The following is a 14,865-nucleotide window of genomic DNA, read 5'->3' on the forward strand; positions in this document are numbered from 1 at the left end:
CTCCTACAATGTTTCAGCGCTATCGTTCCTGGGTGTTTCTTCACCTTTGGCCACACTTGGGCAACACATTTAGCTAGAAGTGCGACTCTTGACTTTAAGTGCTACTCGTCCAAGATGGATTACTTGCCCCTTCTGCCCTTCTCTATTCTGTGGTTTCTCTCTCCATTTACGAGGCCAGAGCTCTACCCTCACTTGACGGCAATATGGACATGACATATACTTTCAACGAAGAGGATTTGGCCTCTTCCGTTCCAGGTACTCCAAGGTCGGGGTTAAGAACTCCTCCTACCTCCCCGCTATGGTCTACGGGATCCGCAATCACAACTCCCGGAAGCAGTGGTGAGATATTCGTAGAATACTATATACACTCTAGCTAACACCACATCGTCAGGAACAACCGAATATAGCCACTGGCAGGCAGAAGTCTTTCAGCCTGGCTCACTAACCCAGGCCAAGCGTTACCACAATAATAAAGCATTTCAGGGTAATGACGGCAAGCCGTCGGGGATTGAGGAGAAAAGATATGCGTTCTTTGCGTCGATCAGGGAAACTGTTCTTCCACTTCTAGGCGCTGACCACAGCCCTGAAAGGCTATTCGAGATCGAAGAGTCTTCCCATGCCCAAGTCACAGACTACGTGTTACTGGATTCGCAGCCGACAGGGTAAGTAACCTTCTCCAGTACACATGGCTCAGTCGTGAGTTGATTGATGGTATTTTCAGGATACGGGCAACCTTAAAGTCTTATCAATTGGAGGGACTTTCGAAAATGATATATTGGCGCAACAACGGAATAGGCGGTATACTTGCCGATGATATGGGCCTGGGCAAAACTCTCCAGGCCCTTTCTCTCTTCCAGTACGTCAAGGACAATGAAAGAGCAGACAGTAAGTTCCTGGTTGTATGCCCATTGAGTGTTTTGAACACTTGGATGTCCGAGATCTCTAGGTGGACGACTGGGCTCAGGCCAATGGCATACCATGGAGGCAGTGAAGAAAGAGAAAACCTGCGCACATGCTTCAGACAACAGGGGGCCGAGCCTTGGAATATTGTTGTAACGACCTATGAGACACTTTGCAGTGATCTCTGGTTCTTTCAGAAGACACTTTGGGCACATGTGGTCCTCGACGAGGGCCACCGCATAAAGAACAGCAGGTCTAAGCGAACGCAGGGAGTTTACAGACTTCGTTCAGAGAATAGGATTGTGCTTACAGGGTAGGCACTAGTCAAGCACACCGCCATTACATGAACTGACATTCCTCCTTCCAGCACACCTATTCAAAACGATCTAACTGAACTGTGGTCTATTTTACATTGGCTGTACCCGGATGTTTTCGTGCCAGCCACGGCCAAGCTTTTCGAAAACGCGTTTTCCTTGACAGACGGAAAGTTTGACAGCATATTTCTCAGCCACATTACCCGCTTCCTAAAAGTTGTAATGCTACGCCGAACCAAATGTGATTCTCAGATCGGGCTGGATTTACCACCGAAGAAAGAGACTGTGTTTTCGGTGCCACTCACCGAGTTGCAACTGGGTTGGTATCGCACGATACTCACAGGTGTGGATGAATCGATTTTGTTGGGTAGCATTGAGCAGGAAAAGTCTCAGTCCAACGTTGTCCCAATGACGGATAGCATCGTCGAGTCGATGACGGCGGCTTGGGAGACGAACAAAGCAACTAATACTAAGAGACGAAGTCACATAACGACCAATACGCTGATGGAGCTGCGTAAAGTAAGCCGTCGGCTCTTATTGATTGAAGGTTATTCTAACCATGTAGTGCTCGATACACCCGTATCTCCTCGCAGACGCTCTTCCCAAGGAGTATAATATCGGTCAGCATATTGTCGATGCCTCATGCAAGTTCATTGTTCTCCAGAAAATGATCCGGCAGTATGTTGGATTAGAGAACAAGAAAGTCATCATCTTCTCGGGATTTGACCAAACCCTCGACCTGTGCGAAGACCTCCTGGAAATGGAAAAGGCACAGTTTTCATTCAAGTACGGTCGTTTAGACGGGAGCACATCCTCCGCATGGAGAAATCTTTCGGTTTTTCTCTTCCAGAATGATCCCCGGTATATGGTGTTCTTGCTTTCGACCCGGGCCGGAGGCGAAGGTCTCAACCTTGTCAGCTCATCCATAGTCATTTTTCTGGATGATGATTGGAACCCTCAGGTAATGCGGCAAGCCGAATCGAGGGTTCATCGCATCGGCCAGACACAGCCCGTACAAATATTCAGGATACACGCCAAGGGAACAGTAGAAGACCAAATGCGCCGGCGTATGGATAAGAAGGCCTACTTAGCAGACAAGGTCATGGGAGAGTTTGGAAACAACATAACCCACCATACGGATCTGGAGGAGACCACTGAGGATGAGATCTGTTTGATACCCAGCAGGCCGATCATCCCTAGGTCTTTTGATGCAAAGGACCTAGTAAACTCGGACTTTCATTCCATAATGTCCTCCTACGCTCTTGATGAAGTCAGCATACAGGGGATGTCTCATGCGGAAAAGAGAGCATGGCTTGCACGTTCGGAACGGGTAAAGACAAACATCTTCAACGGTGTCATGGTGGAAACAAAGTATAGGCGTTTTTCTGTTTATGATGAAACAGTCCTCAGCATCTCCAAAGCATCTCGTCGGATCGGAAAGTCTCGTGTCGTCACAGTTGGAGAATGGAAGGTTTCGAAGGAGAGCATGGAAATGGCAACTCCTGTCAGTCCTACCTTTCCGAAGCAAGGGGTTGGGGATAAGGCGTGCAAAATGAACGAAGCTGTAAGTGCCTCCTCGCCAATTCTTGCAAAGGTCAAGTCTAAATGCCTTAGGCATGTTTTTCGTGCCACGGTCAAAAGCCGATCAAATGTGAAACCTGCCCTAGGTCGTTCCACCTCCAATGCCTCGACGCCGAGGATATGGACTATTCCTTTAGAGGTCGAAGGATAATTTGTCCTCATCACTACTGCTGCAGTTGCGGGAAAACAGCCAGCGCTGCCGGAAGACTTCTATTCAGCTGTCTGAAATGCCCTCGTGCCTACTGCGAGAATTGCCTCCACTGGGGTCGTACAAACTTTATTGGGGAAAATCCAGCCGCGGAAGCTCTCGGCTACGTGCCCAAGAATGCATTCTTTATTAAATGCGCTGGCTGCGAGATCTCTGTGTTTACTTCTGTAGAGAAGCATCCTTTCAGGTTGGAGGGTTTGCAACCGGACCTTGACTCGCCGAAACGCGTGAAACGCTGCTAGGAATCTTGGCCGTCCGAGAGATCTTGAAGTTGGTGTACGTCATGAGATATTTCATAGCAGCAATTACGACATACTCTCTTAGTCGCATGTATCTTGACCCAATACCAAGGTTGACCAACGTATATCATCTGCTAGTAGTCCGTCCCAATATACCCGTATACGGCAGCGTATTCTCTAGGCTGATCACCCGAACAACCGAGGTGGCAACCAAGGCAGGGAGGGTATAAAGCACCCACCCCATGCAATGCATCGCATTGCATGATGATTGCATGCAGATTGATTGCAACCCCGAGTAAAAAGCATGTTTTCGACCCCGTCCAGTACCGAAGAATGACAACGTCTGATTTCGCAGCTCAGCCAGATACCCTTGTCCGAGCAGGGGTTCAGTTTAGGCCTGCGCCGCGACTACTCTGTGCTCCGTTGATCTGGAGGAGGCCTAGCGTTCTGTAAGGTATGATGATAGTGGGCTTGGGAGGTCATATCAAGCCGTAGTATTAGTACGACCAACACCCTGTAGCATGATTAAGCGACATAGATTCAGCCATTCAGAACTGTCAGAAGGTTAATGATCCGCTTCCCATCTTCTGACGATCACACTATCATCCATCACTGCGCTTGCATTCGCATTGTCGGCGCATCACATCAAGCCCGATCCCCGAAGTTATTCCGTGCTAATGAATCAGGCAAGATTCCTGTTCCTTCAACATGAAAGCATCCATGGCTTCCAGCATCGGACAAATCGACCTGCTACCAACTACCGACTACCGACTTAGGTGGTATGATATCGAAGGGATATTACACCACAATGGACCGGGTTAATCAACCGCACACTCCGTCCTACTATATTCTACACATAAATTGGGATATATCAGTATGTCACAGGACATGGGCATGAGGGCGTGGAGAACAAACTCCAGGTTTGATACTTGATTCTGCTGCATATACTGCCATTCTATAATATCTTGAAAACAAGGGGAGTGGGGGACCCTGCCATACAAGGGAGCCCTAGATGCTCCTCTAGGGGTGTAGCAGATTCCGAAAATCCGGACACTGCCACCAAGACGCAGCTAAATTACCCGCGGTCAACAGCCACCGACCATACATAGTAATGGCAGACCTGAATTCTTCCGATGAATATCAGTGCAGCCCAACCTCCAAAATAACAAAACAGGGCGATTGTAGACGGCCCCTGCCCCTGGACGTTGCGCTTTGGAAATAAACGGACCGATCCGCTTAGCCGTTTTGCGTACTTAGCCGTTTTTCGTATCCATGGTACATACTGTATGATCCCAGGCATAGGTGGATAAGCGGAAGCGGAATTATACCTCTCTATCCACATGAAGAATCACTTAAAACCTTGAAGCTTAACCCGGTGGCTTAACGAGGCTAGCTCTCGCTTTCTTCGGCCGAGTCATGGTTATCGTCGTTACAGATCCTTCTGACTCCAGAGAGACGAGAAAAAGAAGCACGTGCGGTTGCTTACGCACTACGGCACGTAAATCCTTTCCACTGCCAGCTAGGTGGCAGTGGTACCTTTCGCATATGGAGTCTGAAGGGCAATAATCAGTGAACTAAAGTATAGCGCAAGAGTCACTGCCAGAATAGCCACTTTAGCAAGGACGCTAGAAGGCGAATCCCAACATCCGTGCAGTGAAGATCATCGGGGTTTGCTAACGGTGACTGAAGGAGGGATATACGTACCAACGTAACACGTTGCATGTAACCTCCCGTCCCAGCCAATTCGTTAAATTATGACAGGTAACGGTCATCATTCTCTGTGTACTACACCGGGTGAAATAGTCGCTAGTCGAGTCTAGTAAATCGGGTCCTTACTATTCGAGGCTAGCGACTCTGTCAACGTCAGTCGGCTTGGCTAGCCAGGCCGCTCAGGAGAAGCCAATCTCCTAGTGAAGTGAATCCCCTACTAACCGCCATCCTTCCGGCCGGCGCCAGCCCCTAAAGAGAAAATTGCTCCGTGTTACTGATATAACCAGGGCCTGATAATTTAAAGACAAGAGTGTTGATCGACTCAGCCTTCAGTGCTGCCGCGATGATCCGCCTGTTAGTGTTGGTTTAATGCTAGCTAATGCTGCCAATGCTTCCTAGACCTTGTTAGCTAGTGTCTATTCGGGCCTCCTTGCCTGCATTGAAAATTCAACTTTAAAGACGACATTCAGATTCGACCGGTTATTCTCTATCTACCTTCCGACGAGGTGGTAGCAGAATCAGATGAACAGACCTTAGCAAGGATCTCTACCAAAACCGCGGCTAGTACGTAGACTTGAAGTGGAGATGCTGACACTATATCTACGCCACCTATCCAAAGTCAAAGCATCGCGTGATATAAATGGACCAAAGACCATGGAGTATTCCGTTTACAATTGAATTGATACCGATATTCTTGTCAAGAAGAGGAGAGTATATACTCAGAGTAGAGAAAACGACAATAGTTATGGTGATGAATGCATTGAATAGCCCAGGACTTAGCCTCGACTAGGTGGGTAGCTAGCCTGGCCAGAGATCCCGCGTCGCGCTACGCCAACCAGCGCCACACTATGGAATGAAGCCCAAATCCACACGGCCCGGCCTTCACATCCTGCGGGGCAGCAGTGGATCCATCCAGTTGTCAAGAATGCCAGTGTCAGTCGCCTCACCTGTCAGCTGTCAACTTGTCAGCTGTCAAGCGGCAAACGGCAAACCTATCCATTTTGGGGACCAGCGTGGATCTAGAAGGCAGCGGCGGGGGGCTCGGCATGTACTTCAACGGTCGACGCACCGAGCTCCAGAAGCCGGTAAAAGGACGCGATGTATCAGATTCCACAGCGTACTACTGCAATAAGGTTTGCTTACTACTGCGAAAAGGTTAGTGCTAGAGTACTAGCAGCAGGGCTAGCTTGATTATAGGCCGTGCGGACTCCATACTCCGTAAAACTTGATCTTGTCCCGACGGGATTTGGGATTTGGGTTTTGGGCCATGAGAGTTGGGAGATCATACTGGTCGGTCGTAATCATTGTGCTAAAGAAACGCTATGCTATGCTCTGCTCGCTCCGTCGGTACTCGACATCGACAAGTATTCCAGATCTCGATTGCGCCCATCAAGCCTGTGCTTCAGGACTTTGGAGTCTCGCTCCCTTCACTAACTCTGATATTTGCCAGCCTCTCCTCCACTCGTCTCACTATCTCGGGATCTGGTTCTGGCTTGATTTTTTTCGGTCTGTAGCTTGTTAGTAAGAATGCTCTGTAGAAGTCGTGTAACGGGGTCGTACGGGTCTCGTATAGTTTCTGCACACTTCTCCTGCCCACAATTGGCACAATTTTTCTCGCCCGATCTGTAAACGGTCGAGCATTGGTGGCAGGTATACCGGACCCTCTGCCGCGGTTTCTTCCAGGTCCGAGCTGGCGGTTCATACGGCGGTTCCGCATCTCCGGGGTAGCCGTCGGGATATTTGTCAAGTTTGGGTCTGATATTATTAGCAGAATACAAGGCAATTCACGATGTTCGACGTACGGATCGCGAGGGCAATTCTTGCATCGAATATGCTTGCAACTGCTGCATTCCGTTGAGTGGGGCGCGAAAAGCGTATTGCACCTGTGGCACGTCCGTCGTAATCGCTGCCGGGGCTGCTTGCGGATGAGATCCTGGCCACCGGAGCGCGATGGCAGCGTTAATTGGTGTTCTCTGGGCTTGGGTCGCACGGGCTGGGCCTTCTGGGCCAGAATGGCCTGGAGCGCGGTCTCGGTCTGCTCCTGCTTGTCCTTCGGTTTCGCTGCGGGGTATCGCGGGCAATTCTTGCAGCGGACGTGCTGGCAGTTAACGCAGACCTTGTCGGGGCCAAAGGTAGTCTGGCAGCGATGGCAGGTACGGCGGACGCGCATGCGGATGGGCTTGACGACCCGCTGGACGGTCACATCGCTCGTAGCCTTCCACTCGCCCGGTTCGAGGGTCAATCCATATTTGGCGAAGAGAGCGCGGGCCTTTTCCTCCTGGATCGCGCTCCAGTGGGATACAACAGTCGGTTCAGGGGCGGGTTTCGCCGGTTGAGGGGTCGATTTCGGTTGACTATACGGTCAGTAGAGAACGGGCAAAAAAGTGAAGAAAAACCATACGCAGGCGCTTTGCTAGACTCTGGTTGAACCGGGGCTATTGTCTCTCTGGCAGTGCTTGTCGTGGCTCTGGAGGGAGTCCTTCTCAAAACGGTCTTCATGCGACTCAGCACTTTAGCCAGCCCCTCCTGTTTTCCATCGGACTGGGATGTCGACATGGTTAAGGACGGTGGGTCAGGATCCGTAGATGAACCGTAGAATCAATCACAATGGTTGAACAATGGTTGAACAAATCAATCGATCGAATAGGCGTAAATTAAACGGCTAGAACAGCGACCATGACGAGCACCCTCCACAGCGACAAAACGCGGTCGGAAATTGATAAAATCGATGCAATCGTTTACGAAAACAAGAAGAAAGCGGAGTTGGATGGCGAGAGAATCAGACAGACAGGTGTTATGTGGCACGGGGTTGTTGTGTCCCAGAACCAGACGGTTGGGAGACCCGACCAGGCGGACGGCCGTGAGCGAAGAGAACGAGGGCCCGCTCGAATGATTGGTCAAGTGGCGGTCAGACGCGATATATGATTTGGTTAATGGTACCTCCTGATGCGACCGTCCGTAGTGAGGTGTGCGTGGTGACTGGTGAATGGTGACTGGTGATGAAGAGGGTGGCGAGCTGACGAAGTCAGTTCAGCAGACGGCCAGGGAGAGGAGGAGGGAGCGAGCGATAAATAGAAGCGAACAAAGTTTGAGCAGCATCAGGCCGGGGTTGGAGGCCATAATGGACTGCTGCTGGCTTTGCACAAAACGCCTGAGGGGAAAAAGCAATGTGAGCCCGCTAAGTTCTCTAGCCCCGGGCCTGCTGCTTGAACCGGCAGGACTCGTCCACAGCCTTGGGTCAGTGAGATCCACCATCCCAGATCGAGCCTTGAGCGTACTGGAAATAATAAAGCGATTATCACCCACCAGACAATCAATTGTTTATACTAGTGTACAAGCAAAGATAACAACGAATGGATCCCGTATGTCTGGCCCTCTTCCGCAGTGTCTACATACCATCCATACCACCGTTTCTCGCGCCGGCACCGAGTCGAACCATACTAGATTCCTTGCAGTGCCGCCTGCGTCCTCCAATAACAGCGATCACTGCCATCCCCACGAACCGCCAATGGAACCACGAACAGGCTGCTAACGAGGCCGCTCGACAGTCCCGGCTAGCCCATGCATTATGCACGACAGAGGTCCATCGCGGGAATCTGTCACGCAATCAGACGATATGGAATAGCGGCATCATGCATCCTCCTGCAGCCTGGTCCACGGTCATGGTCTGATTAACGGACGGCGTGGCGGAAAAATCGCGTCCATATGGAGAGGAGAGCTGATAACGCCCGTCCGGTCTTTAAACGGCCAAGCCTGGTTGCAAAGCAGCAGGTTAAAATGGCGTGAAACGGTCCTCGATCCTTTCTCCTCCGAGTGTCGACTATGAGTCGATAGCGCTCCTAGCAGGCCGTCAAGCCGGTGATCAGGCCATCACGGCATCGCGCTCGCCTTCATCTGCCGAAGGTCTCCACGGACCATGCCCGACTTGGCTGTGAATTCTGCAACATCGCCACTGGGAACACGTCAAGCGTTCATTTGTCCTCGAAGAGTTCGTTGATGATCCAGTGACAGGGGTAGACAGTTCATCCCGAGTCCCGTCGCTATCTTGTTCCAGGCTCCACGGTGGAGCTCCTGGGGAAGAGACGCTGGTCAGTGCGGTGACAGTCGCTGTTCCAGTTACAGTGTCCCGAGTATGTCAGGCAAGGAGGGTCGGGCTGCTCAGAGTCTAGACGCGCAATCTATACAGAGAGACAGGAGATAAGTATGGAAAGATGAACTTCGTCCAATACCGCCGGGTATAACACCCAGTCGCAGCCTGAGACTCGCAACACACAAAGGACGGGACGGGCCTTAACAACCATCATTCCCTTCAAATTGGAAGGGGTAAATCACACCTCGGCCGGCGGGCTTGGCGTCAATCTTACTCGATTGGGAACTCCAGGGTCATCTTGGGTTAGCCCAGTTAGTGGGCCTGTTAAGCCGTCTGCACTAGTAGGAGCTGTCAGACTGGCTGAAGTCCCAGTTGAAATCCAACCCCGTGATAAATATCCTGCAGAAATTGAAGGATTAGTATGAGCGGTCTGTTCCTTATTCTTGAAGATTGAACGATGCTGAAAAGCTCTGCGCGAAGGCTACCGATGGGCGACCTACGAAGCGAGGTCCTTAACAATACCGAGTATACTCAGAGTACATATTAGTAACCAAAGGCAAATACTCCTTCCGCTGCTTCTCCGTTCCCGAAGTGGACACGATTAACGGAAGTCTGATACGAGTCGATGCGAAGCCAGCTATCATCCACATAAGGCACCATCGGGGAGGATGCTGATCTCAAGCTATAAGTGGGATCCTGCGGGCCCGCAAGAGCTTCAAGTCGAGTCCGTCTCCACGACGGGCCCCATTCCAGCATCGGTGGGTTCCTTTGGAGCCCGGGACGACGCGTTGCATCGCTGGTGGCAGGTAGCTGACCGCAATTGTAAGGGCCAATGTTACAGGAAGCTCTTTTCCGGGGGTGATTCTCGTGAAGAGCATCTTTGGCCAGAGCTAGAGGTCTTTGTCTGAGTCTAAGCCTGGGACAGTGCCCCCAGATAGCGAGGCGTATTGGCAACATGAGTGCGGGAGAATGCCTAGGCGACGCTGTTCCCAATGTAAGGAAGATGCATTGTATATCCCAGCGACTATCTGGACAGGATTCAACGCGCCTTTCGTTACAAGAAGGGGCGCAGTTCTGGGTACTCGTCATAGCCTAGACTCTTGCCGCAGGTCGACAGGTCTAGAGCTCGTCACTGGGTTCCAGGGTAGGACGGATTATGCCCCTTAATATGACACAAGAATAGCTACCGGCAAGTACAAATAAGACGGTTAGAGACTTCAACGCCTCGAACCCTCTAGATTGCAACGCCGTTCCTACGTTCAACGCCTTTCATACTCATTTCAACTTCACCCGCGGTCCGCTTGCCCTCAACAGTAATCAGTCCGCACTCTGCAGCTTCGACTCGATAGATATGATATCCTCCTCGCTCTCGACCTCGATAACCCTGTTGACTTCTGCCGTATTTCGCATTAACTCGACCGCGCCCGCATACATCATTCGCTGATTCGGGTTGCAGTTCTCGGGGAGATAGTAGAGCAGGACGTAAGGAACCGCAAGGCGACCAGAACCCTAGACCAGTCAGTACACTTGAGGTGATAGAGACCACGCGGCGGAGACCACGCGGCGATATGAAGATGCATACCAGAGTTAAGGGGTAGCTAAGAAGGATGAACCGGGGAGACGACTCTGGGAGCTCGTCCGCCAGGTCTTCCATCTTTGTGTACACCTCGCCATCTTCTGCTCGGATTTCCTGGCTTTTAGCATCGATGATATCTGGAGAGGAATCAGCTATCGTCCTCACAATATGGCCATATGTGAAAATGGATATAGTCCAGAGGGTGCGAGGCATGACACCACATACAGATGATCGCTTGCGGCTCTTTCGCCCGGGATGTTGTCAAGCGAAACTTGCGCAGCTTCTCTTTGGTCTCCGGAGAGAAGGCGTATAACCTTTCAGAGGACTACCTTGAACCAAAGCGCGGGCTCGCAGTCAGTGATAAATTCACAAAGGCTTATTCTCGCAAGCAGTGCGGGGCACCCTCACCATGCTGTCGGACTTCCAGGATAGAGCGAAAAGATGTACTCCGGTATGTTCAATGTCTGTCGTCAAATCCCTATCGAAACGTATGACGTGGGCTAAGGGCGACAGATATGGAACGAATATCCAGCGTTCGTCGAGGGGTTAGATAAATTGCGGACGCGGAGTCAGTCACGTCGTGCACCACCTCAGCACCCCACTTTGCGGCGACAGGCTAACCTCCAGCCCGTTTCCCTCTCCCACCTGCGTGCGGAATTCTCCATCTCTCTTCTCTCCAACCCTTCTTCCTCCATGTTCGCCCGATTGACTCAACTCACTCGACATCTTCACCGACCACCATTCACTCGTCCGCCCGTATCTTTTGCTTCCTCTTCTCCTTTCTCACCGTCTAGTGCGCACTTGCCAAAAATGACATCATCCTTCCCGAACAACAAAACGATACACACGGCAGCGTGTCTAATCATTGGCGATGAAGTACTCGGTGGGAAGGTAATTGGGCCACAAAACAATACTCTTGGAATACAGAGCAGGGCAGAAGCTAATCGGACAGACTGTCGACACAAACTCTGCCTTCTTCGCCAGATACTGCTTCTCGCTCGGAATCCAGCTCAAGCGCATTGAAGTCATCGCTGACGAAGAAGAAGAGATCATCGAGGCCGTTCGCCGCATGAGCAAAAACTACGACTTTGTCGTGACAAGCGGCGGCATTGGACCAACGTTTGTACCCTTAGCCCCTCTACACCCATGTATCTAACGAAATGGACGAACAGTCACGACGACATAACCTACTCCTCCATCGCTAGAGCCTTCAACCTCCCGCTAAAGCTGCATGAAGCCGCCTTCGAGCGCATGAAGAAACTCACCAAGCCCCATGCCCTCACCCCCGACTTCAGCTGGGACACGCCCTCCCCCGCGCTCACTGCACGCCTCCGCATGGTCGAGCTCCCCTTCGATGCCTCCCTCCCCGCCGAGTCCCAGGCCATCTTCGTCTCAGATGACATGTGGGTTCCCATCGCCATTGTCAACGGCAATGTTCATATCCTCCCCGGCGTTCCACGGCTCTTCGAGCGTCTCCTCGAACACCTCCGGCCATCGCTGCTTCCTCGTCTTGTTAACCCCGAGGGTAAGGGGATTTACCGATATTTGTTTAGCACACCGCTGCCAGAGAGTGCAGTTGCGCCGTACTTGACGGATCTGGCGACAAGGACGGCAGCCAGGGGCGTCAAGGTTGGGAGTTACCCGCGGTGGCAGAAGAAGAGGAACACGGTCACGCTGGTGGGGACGGATAAGGAGTTTTTGGACTCACTAGTTGCCGAGGTCGAGGAGAATGTGCAGGGGAAGAAGGTGTCGGCGGAGGATGAGTTGGATTCGGACACTGAGGAGAAGTAGGTGGGTCTGTTACATTTACCTAGCAATATTGCAATAGAATGGGATAATAGATCTCTGACAATGCGGTATATTTTCCCGCCTCACCTGATTATCTGGGACGCCATTGGTTTGGCTGTTGTGATATTGGATCTTGAAGGCTTTAGCGATATCTAAACTGGGATCCAGAACAGAGTCACCCCCGGGGTGAAACCGGGAGTGAAAAGTATGCGGCCGATAGCTATTTGGAGATAACATTCAATTTAAACGAGCTCATCAGCATCCCAGAGGCCAAGGTGAGCCTGGCTCACGGCGACGTGAGGGGCGCGGAAGCAGGCAAGATTATGAAGTGTGCAAGAGGCAAACTCAAGAAAACAGCGTACTGTACCAGATCAAAGTGCAATTGAAAATGTACATACATACGAACAGCTCAAATCTATTGGCGCGCCTATCCTCGCATATCAACGAGATATGTATCATCAGACTAATCTTTCAAGTAAAAAAAAAACATGGGAATAAATGGTAAAACACAGTAGATCAAACAGACAACCAGAGGGGGAATCGAATATTCATGGATGGAGAAGATGACGGCGTGATGGATGGGAAGGTGGAAGCGGACATCGTATGGTTCGGTAGGTATAAAAAAAGCGTCACAATCCGCAAACCCGTCGACGAGCGTTCATTATTCCGTTCCGAGGTGGCTGTCGCTAAAGTCGGGGTTTCTTCTCTATGTGAAATCTTTCCTTTCGTTTCTCAAACAGCGTGCTTGCATCCTGTCGAGCCCAGCGCCTGCCAATTACATAACAATACATTTCCCGCAGCAGCCGGCGCTCTCACCAGGCTCGCTTACGTCCATTTTGCTGTCGGGGGCGCGGGCGCCGAATGCACCGGATCCAGATGGGTTGGACATCTCCTTGTTGTACCGGCGGATCTCACGCACAAGGTCGTAAAAAGCGTTTTCGACATTGATGCGCGATTTCGCGGATGTTTCGATGAACTTGCAGCCGAACTGTCGTGCCAAGGATTCGCCCTCTGAGGTTGATTATTAGCCAACTGTGATAACGAAATGACCTGAAGCGACGTATTAAACCCACCTTGTTCGGATACCACTCGCTCCTTGTCGAGATCGCATTTGTTGCCGACGACAATGATAGGGAAGTAGTCCTTGTCCTTAACGCGGAGGATTTGTTGTTGGAATGTCATGATTTCTTCAAAGGATTGACGCGATGTGATGGAGTAGACCAGGAGGAAGCCTTCGCCCGTTCGCATATATTGTTCGCGCATGGCAGAGTATTCTTCCTGTCCGGCGGTATCGAGGACATCCAACAGAGCGACCTCATCGTCAATGACACACTGCTTGCGGTATGAATCTATTTTGGGGATCCTTGATGAGCGACAGTTCGATACGATTGTGAAGTGACGAGCTAACCTTCAATTGTTGGGTCATATTCGTCCACGAAGTGGCTCTGGATCAATTGAATCGTCAAGCATGACTTTCCAACACCACCACCACCGACGACGACCAGCTTGTACTCTCGTAGAAACTATTTGAGACCATAACAGTGAGCCACGATTGCTGTATTTTCCCGACGCTGATTGCAAGATGACGTTGGGGTCGGAAGGAAGAAAGGAGGCGAGCAGGGGGCCAAGGGGAGAAAGGATAAGACACCCTACCTTTGAAGCCATTCTGGAGGATTCTGTTCAACGATCTACCGGTGTGGGAAAAGAGTCAATGGTGATCCGGATCGAAGCTATTCCAAGTGACAGCGGGTCGAGCGAGCTGCTGAGCACAATTTTCTTTTGCAGAAAGGGTCGAGAGTCGGGGCCCAACAGGTCGGGAGTTTCGCGCGAGAGCAGGATGCGCCTAAGAGGCAGGCCACAGCAACGGCGGGTCCAGTGACTAGGCCAAGCTTAAAGAAGCCAGACGGGGGTTCGATGAAGAGGATCAGGGGGGTTCGTGGAACTCTGTCACAGGCGGAATTGAGTGTGAGCCGGGACGCGATTCGCTTGGCTGCCTCGACTTAGCATGCAAGGTTTTCGATCCGCGACGGCTTTCTTTCAAACTCGACGAGAGCCCGTCGTTCGAGAAAGCGAATGGAATGATATGGATGAATCAGGAGATGTGAGGGAGGGAGAGGAGGGAGGAGCGAGTGGAGAACGAGACGGGGAGGGGAAAGGGGATGCTGATGATTAAGAGCACTTGTAAGGCGACGGTCTTGTTTAATGGGGGCCAGCTTATAGAATAGAACTACGGAGTAATTGGCCAAATTATGAACCATCTCCAGAACATTCAAATTATCCATCATCGTCCATGATTAATCGATACGGCCTCTTCGCCCCGGTCGCGTCGACTCGCGCAGTCAGCCCGTAGTACAGGGTCGATTGGTGTGTGGCATTAATGGGATAACAAATATGGCTGCAGATCCCACCTGAAAAAAGGGGCCTTCCATCAACCTCTCCTCTGATTATCAGCCTCATTC

At 51.2% G+C, this 14,865-nt stretch overlaps 6 protein-coding genes across 6 annotated transcripts, besides 3 other annotated features; 3 read left to right on the forward strand and 3 right to left on the reverse strand.

Moving 5' to 3' along the window:
• Positions 1–14,865: part of a sequence feature (contig 1.5 561..450355(-1)) that runs on past both edges of the window.
• Positions 768–3,021, forward strand: ANIA_10043 (putative nucleosome remodeling complex ATPase subunit (Snf2h); the record flags this gene model as incomplete). The annotated part of the gene is made up of 4 exons (XM_050611032.1): positions 768–1,213; positions 1,268–1,733; positions 1,780–2,778; positions 2,986–3,021. The coding sequence occupies 4 exons, from the start codon at positions 768–770 to the stop codon at positions 3,019–3,021; spliced, it is 1,947 nt and encodes a 648-aa protein (XP_050469303.1).
• On the forward strand, positions 3,951–4,351 carry ANIA_00187 (uncharacterized protein; the record flags this gene model as incomplete). Its single annotated transcript, XM_652699.1, has 2 exons — positions 3,951–4,021; positions 4,219–4,351. 2 exons carry the CDS (start codon positions 3,951–3,953, stop codon positions 4,349–4,351), a joined length of 204 nt encoding a protein of 67 aa, XP_657791.1.
• Positions 6,240–7,968, reverse strand: ANIA_00186 (protein vapA). The gene is made up of 4 exons (XM_652698.2): positions 7,354–7,968; positions 6,755–7,306; positions 6,513–6,707; positions 6,240–6,460 (listed from the first exon to the last, which is right to left on the reverse strand). The coding sequence occupies exons 1-4, from the start codon at positions 7,506–7,508 to the stop codon at positions 6,355–6,357; spliced, it is 1,008 nt and encodes a 335-aa protein (XP_657790.1). The 5' UTR covers positions 7,509–7,968; the 3' UTR covers positions 6,240–6,354.
• Positions 8,074–8,121: a sequence feature (Short protein (ANIA_00185, CBF90018.1) was converted to a misc_feature.).
• Positions 8,171–8,197: a sequence feature (Short protein (ANIA_00185, CBF90018.1) was converted to a misc_feature.).
• On the reverse strand, positions 10,246–11,029 carry ANIA_00184 (GMF family protein; the record flags this gene model as incomplete). Its single annotated transcript, XM_652696.2, has 4 exons — positions 10,246–10,551; positions 10,625–10,755; positions 10,844–10,943; positions 11,027–11,029. 4 exons carry the CDS (start codon positions 11,027–11,029, stop codon positions 10,360–10,362), a joined length of 426 nt encoding a protein of 141 aa, XP_657788.1. The 3' UTR covers positions 10,246–10,359.
• On the forward strand, positions 11,490–12,562 carry ANIA_00183 (flavin adenine dinucleotide pyrophosphatase; the record flags this gene model as incomplete). The annotated part of the gene is made up of 4 exons (XM_652695.1): positions 11,490–11,509; positions 11,546–11,737; positions 11,791–12,405; positions 12,460–12,562. The coding sequence occupies 4 exons, from the start codon at positions 11,490–11,492 to the stop codon at positions 12,560–12,562; spliced, it is 930 nt and encodes a 309-aa protein (XP_657787.1).
• rasA (Ras family GTPase rasA) lies at positions 12,767–14,465 on the reverse strand. Its single transcript, XM_652694.2, has 4 exons — positions 14,060–14,465; positions 13,815–13,929; positions 13,480–13,755; positions 12,767–13,417 (listed from the first exon to the last, which is right to left on the reverse strand). Exons 1-4 carry the CDS (start codon positions 14,069–14,071, stop codon positions 13,182–13,184), a joined length of 639 nt encoding a protein of 212 aa, XP_657786.1. The 5' UTR covers positions 14,072–14,465; the 3' UTR covers positions 12,767–13,181.

Source organism: Aspergillus nidulans, chromosome VIII (genome assembly GCF_000011425.1).
Source record: "Aspergillus nidulans FGSC A4 chromosome VIII".
Classification (NCBI taxonomy): domain Eukaryota; kingdom Fungi; phylum Ascomycota; class Eurotiomycetes; order Eurotiales; family Aspergillaceae; genus Aspergillus; species Aspergillus nidulans.

Bases quoted from the DNA above. Each gene is read 5' to 3' on its own strand.
- rasA (XM_652694.2), bottom strand. The intron at 13,756-13,814 runs GTTAGCTCGTCA...TCCCCAAAATAG, and splicing joins ATATGACCCAACAATTGAAG to ATTCATACCGCAAGCAGTGT. The intron at 13,418-13,479 runs GTGGGTTTAATA...AATCAACCTCAG, and splicing joins GCGAGTGGTATCCGAACAAG to AGGGCGAATCCTTGGCACGA.
- ANIA_00186 (XM_652698.2), bottom strand. From the start codon at position 7,508: ATGTCGACATCCCAGTCCGATGGAAAACAGGAGGGGCTGGCTAAAGTG. The intron at 6,708-6,754 runs GTACGTCGAACA...TAATAATATCAG, and splicing joins AAGAATTGCCCTCGCGATCC to ACCCAAACTTGACAAATATC. The intron at 6,461-6,512 runs GTACGACCCCGT...AACAAGCTACAG, and splicing joins GCAGAAACTATACGAGACCC to ACCGAAAAAAATCAAGCCAG.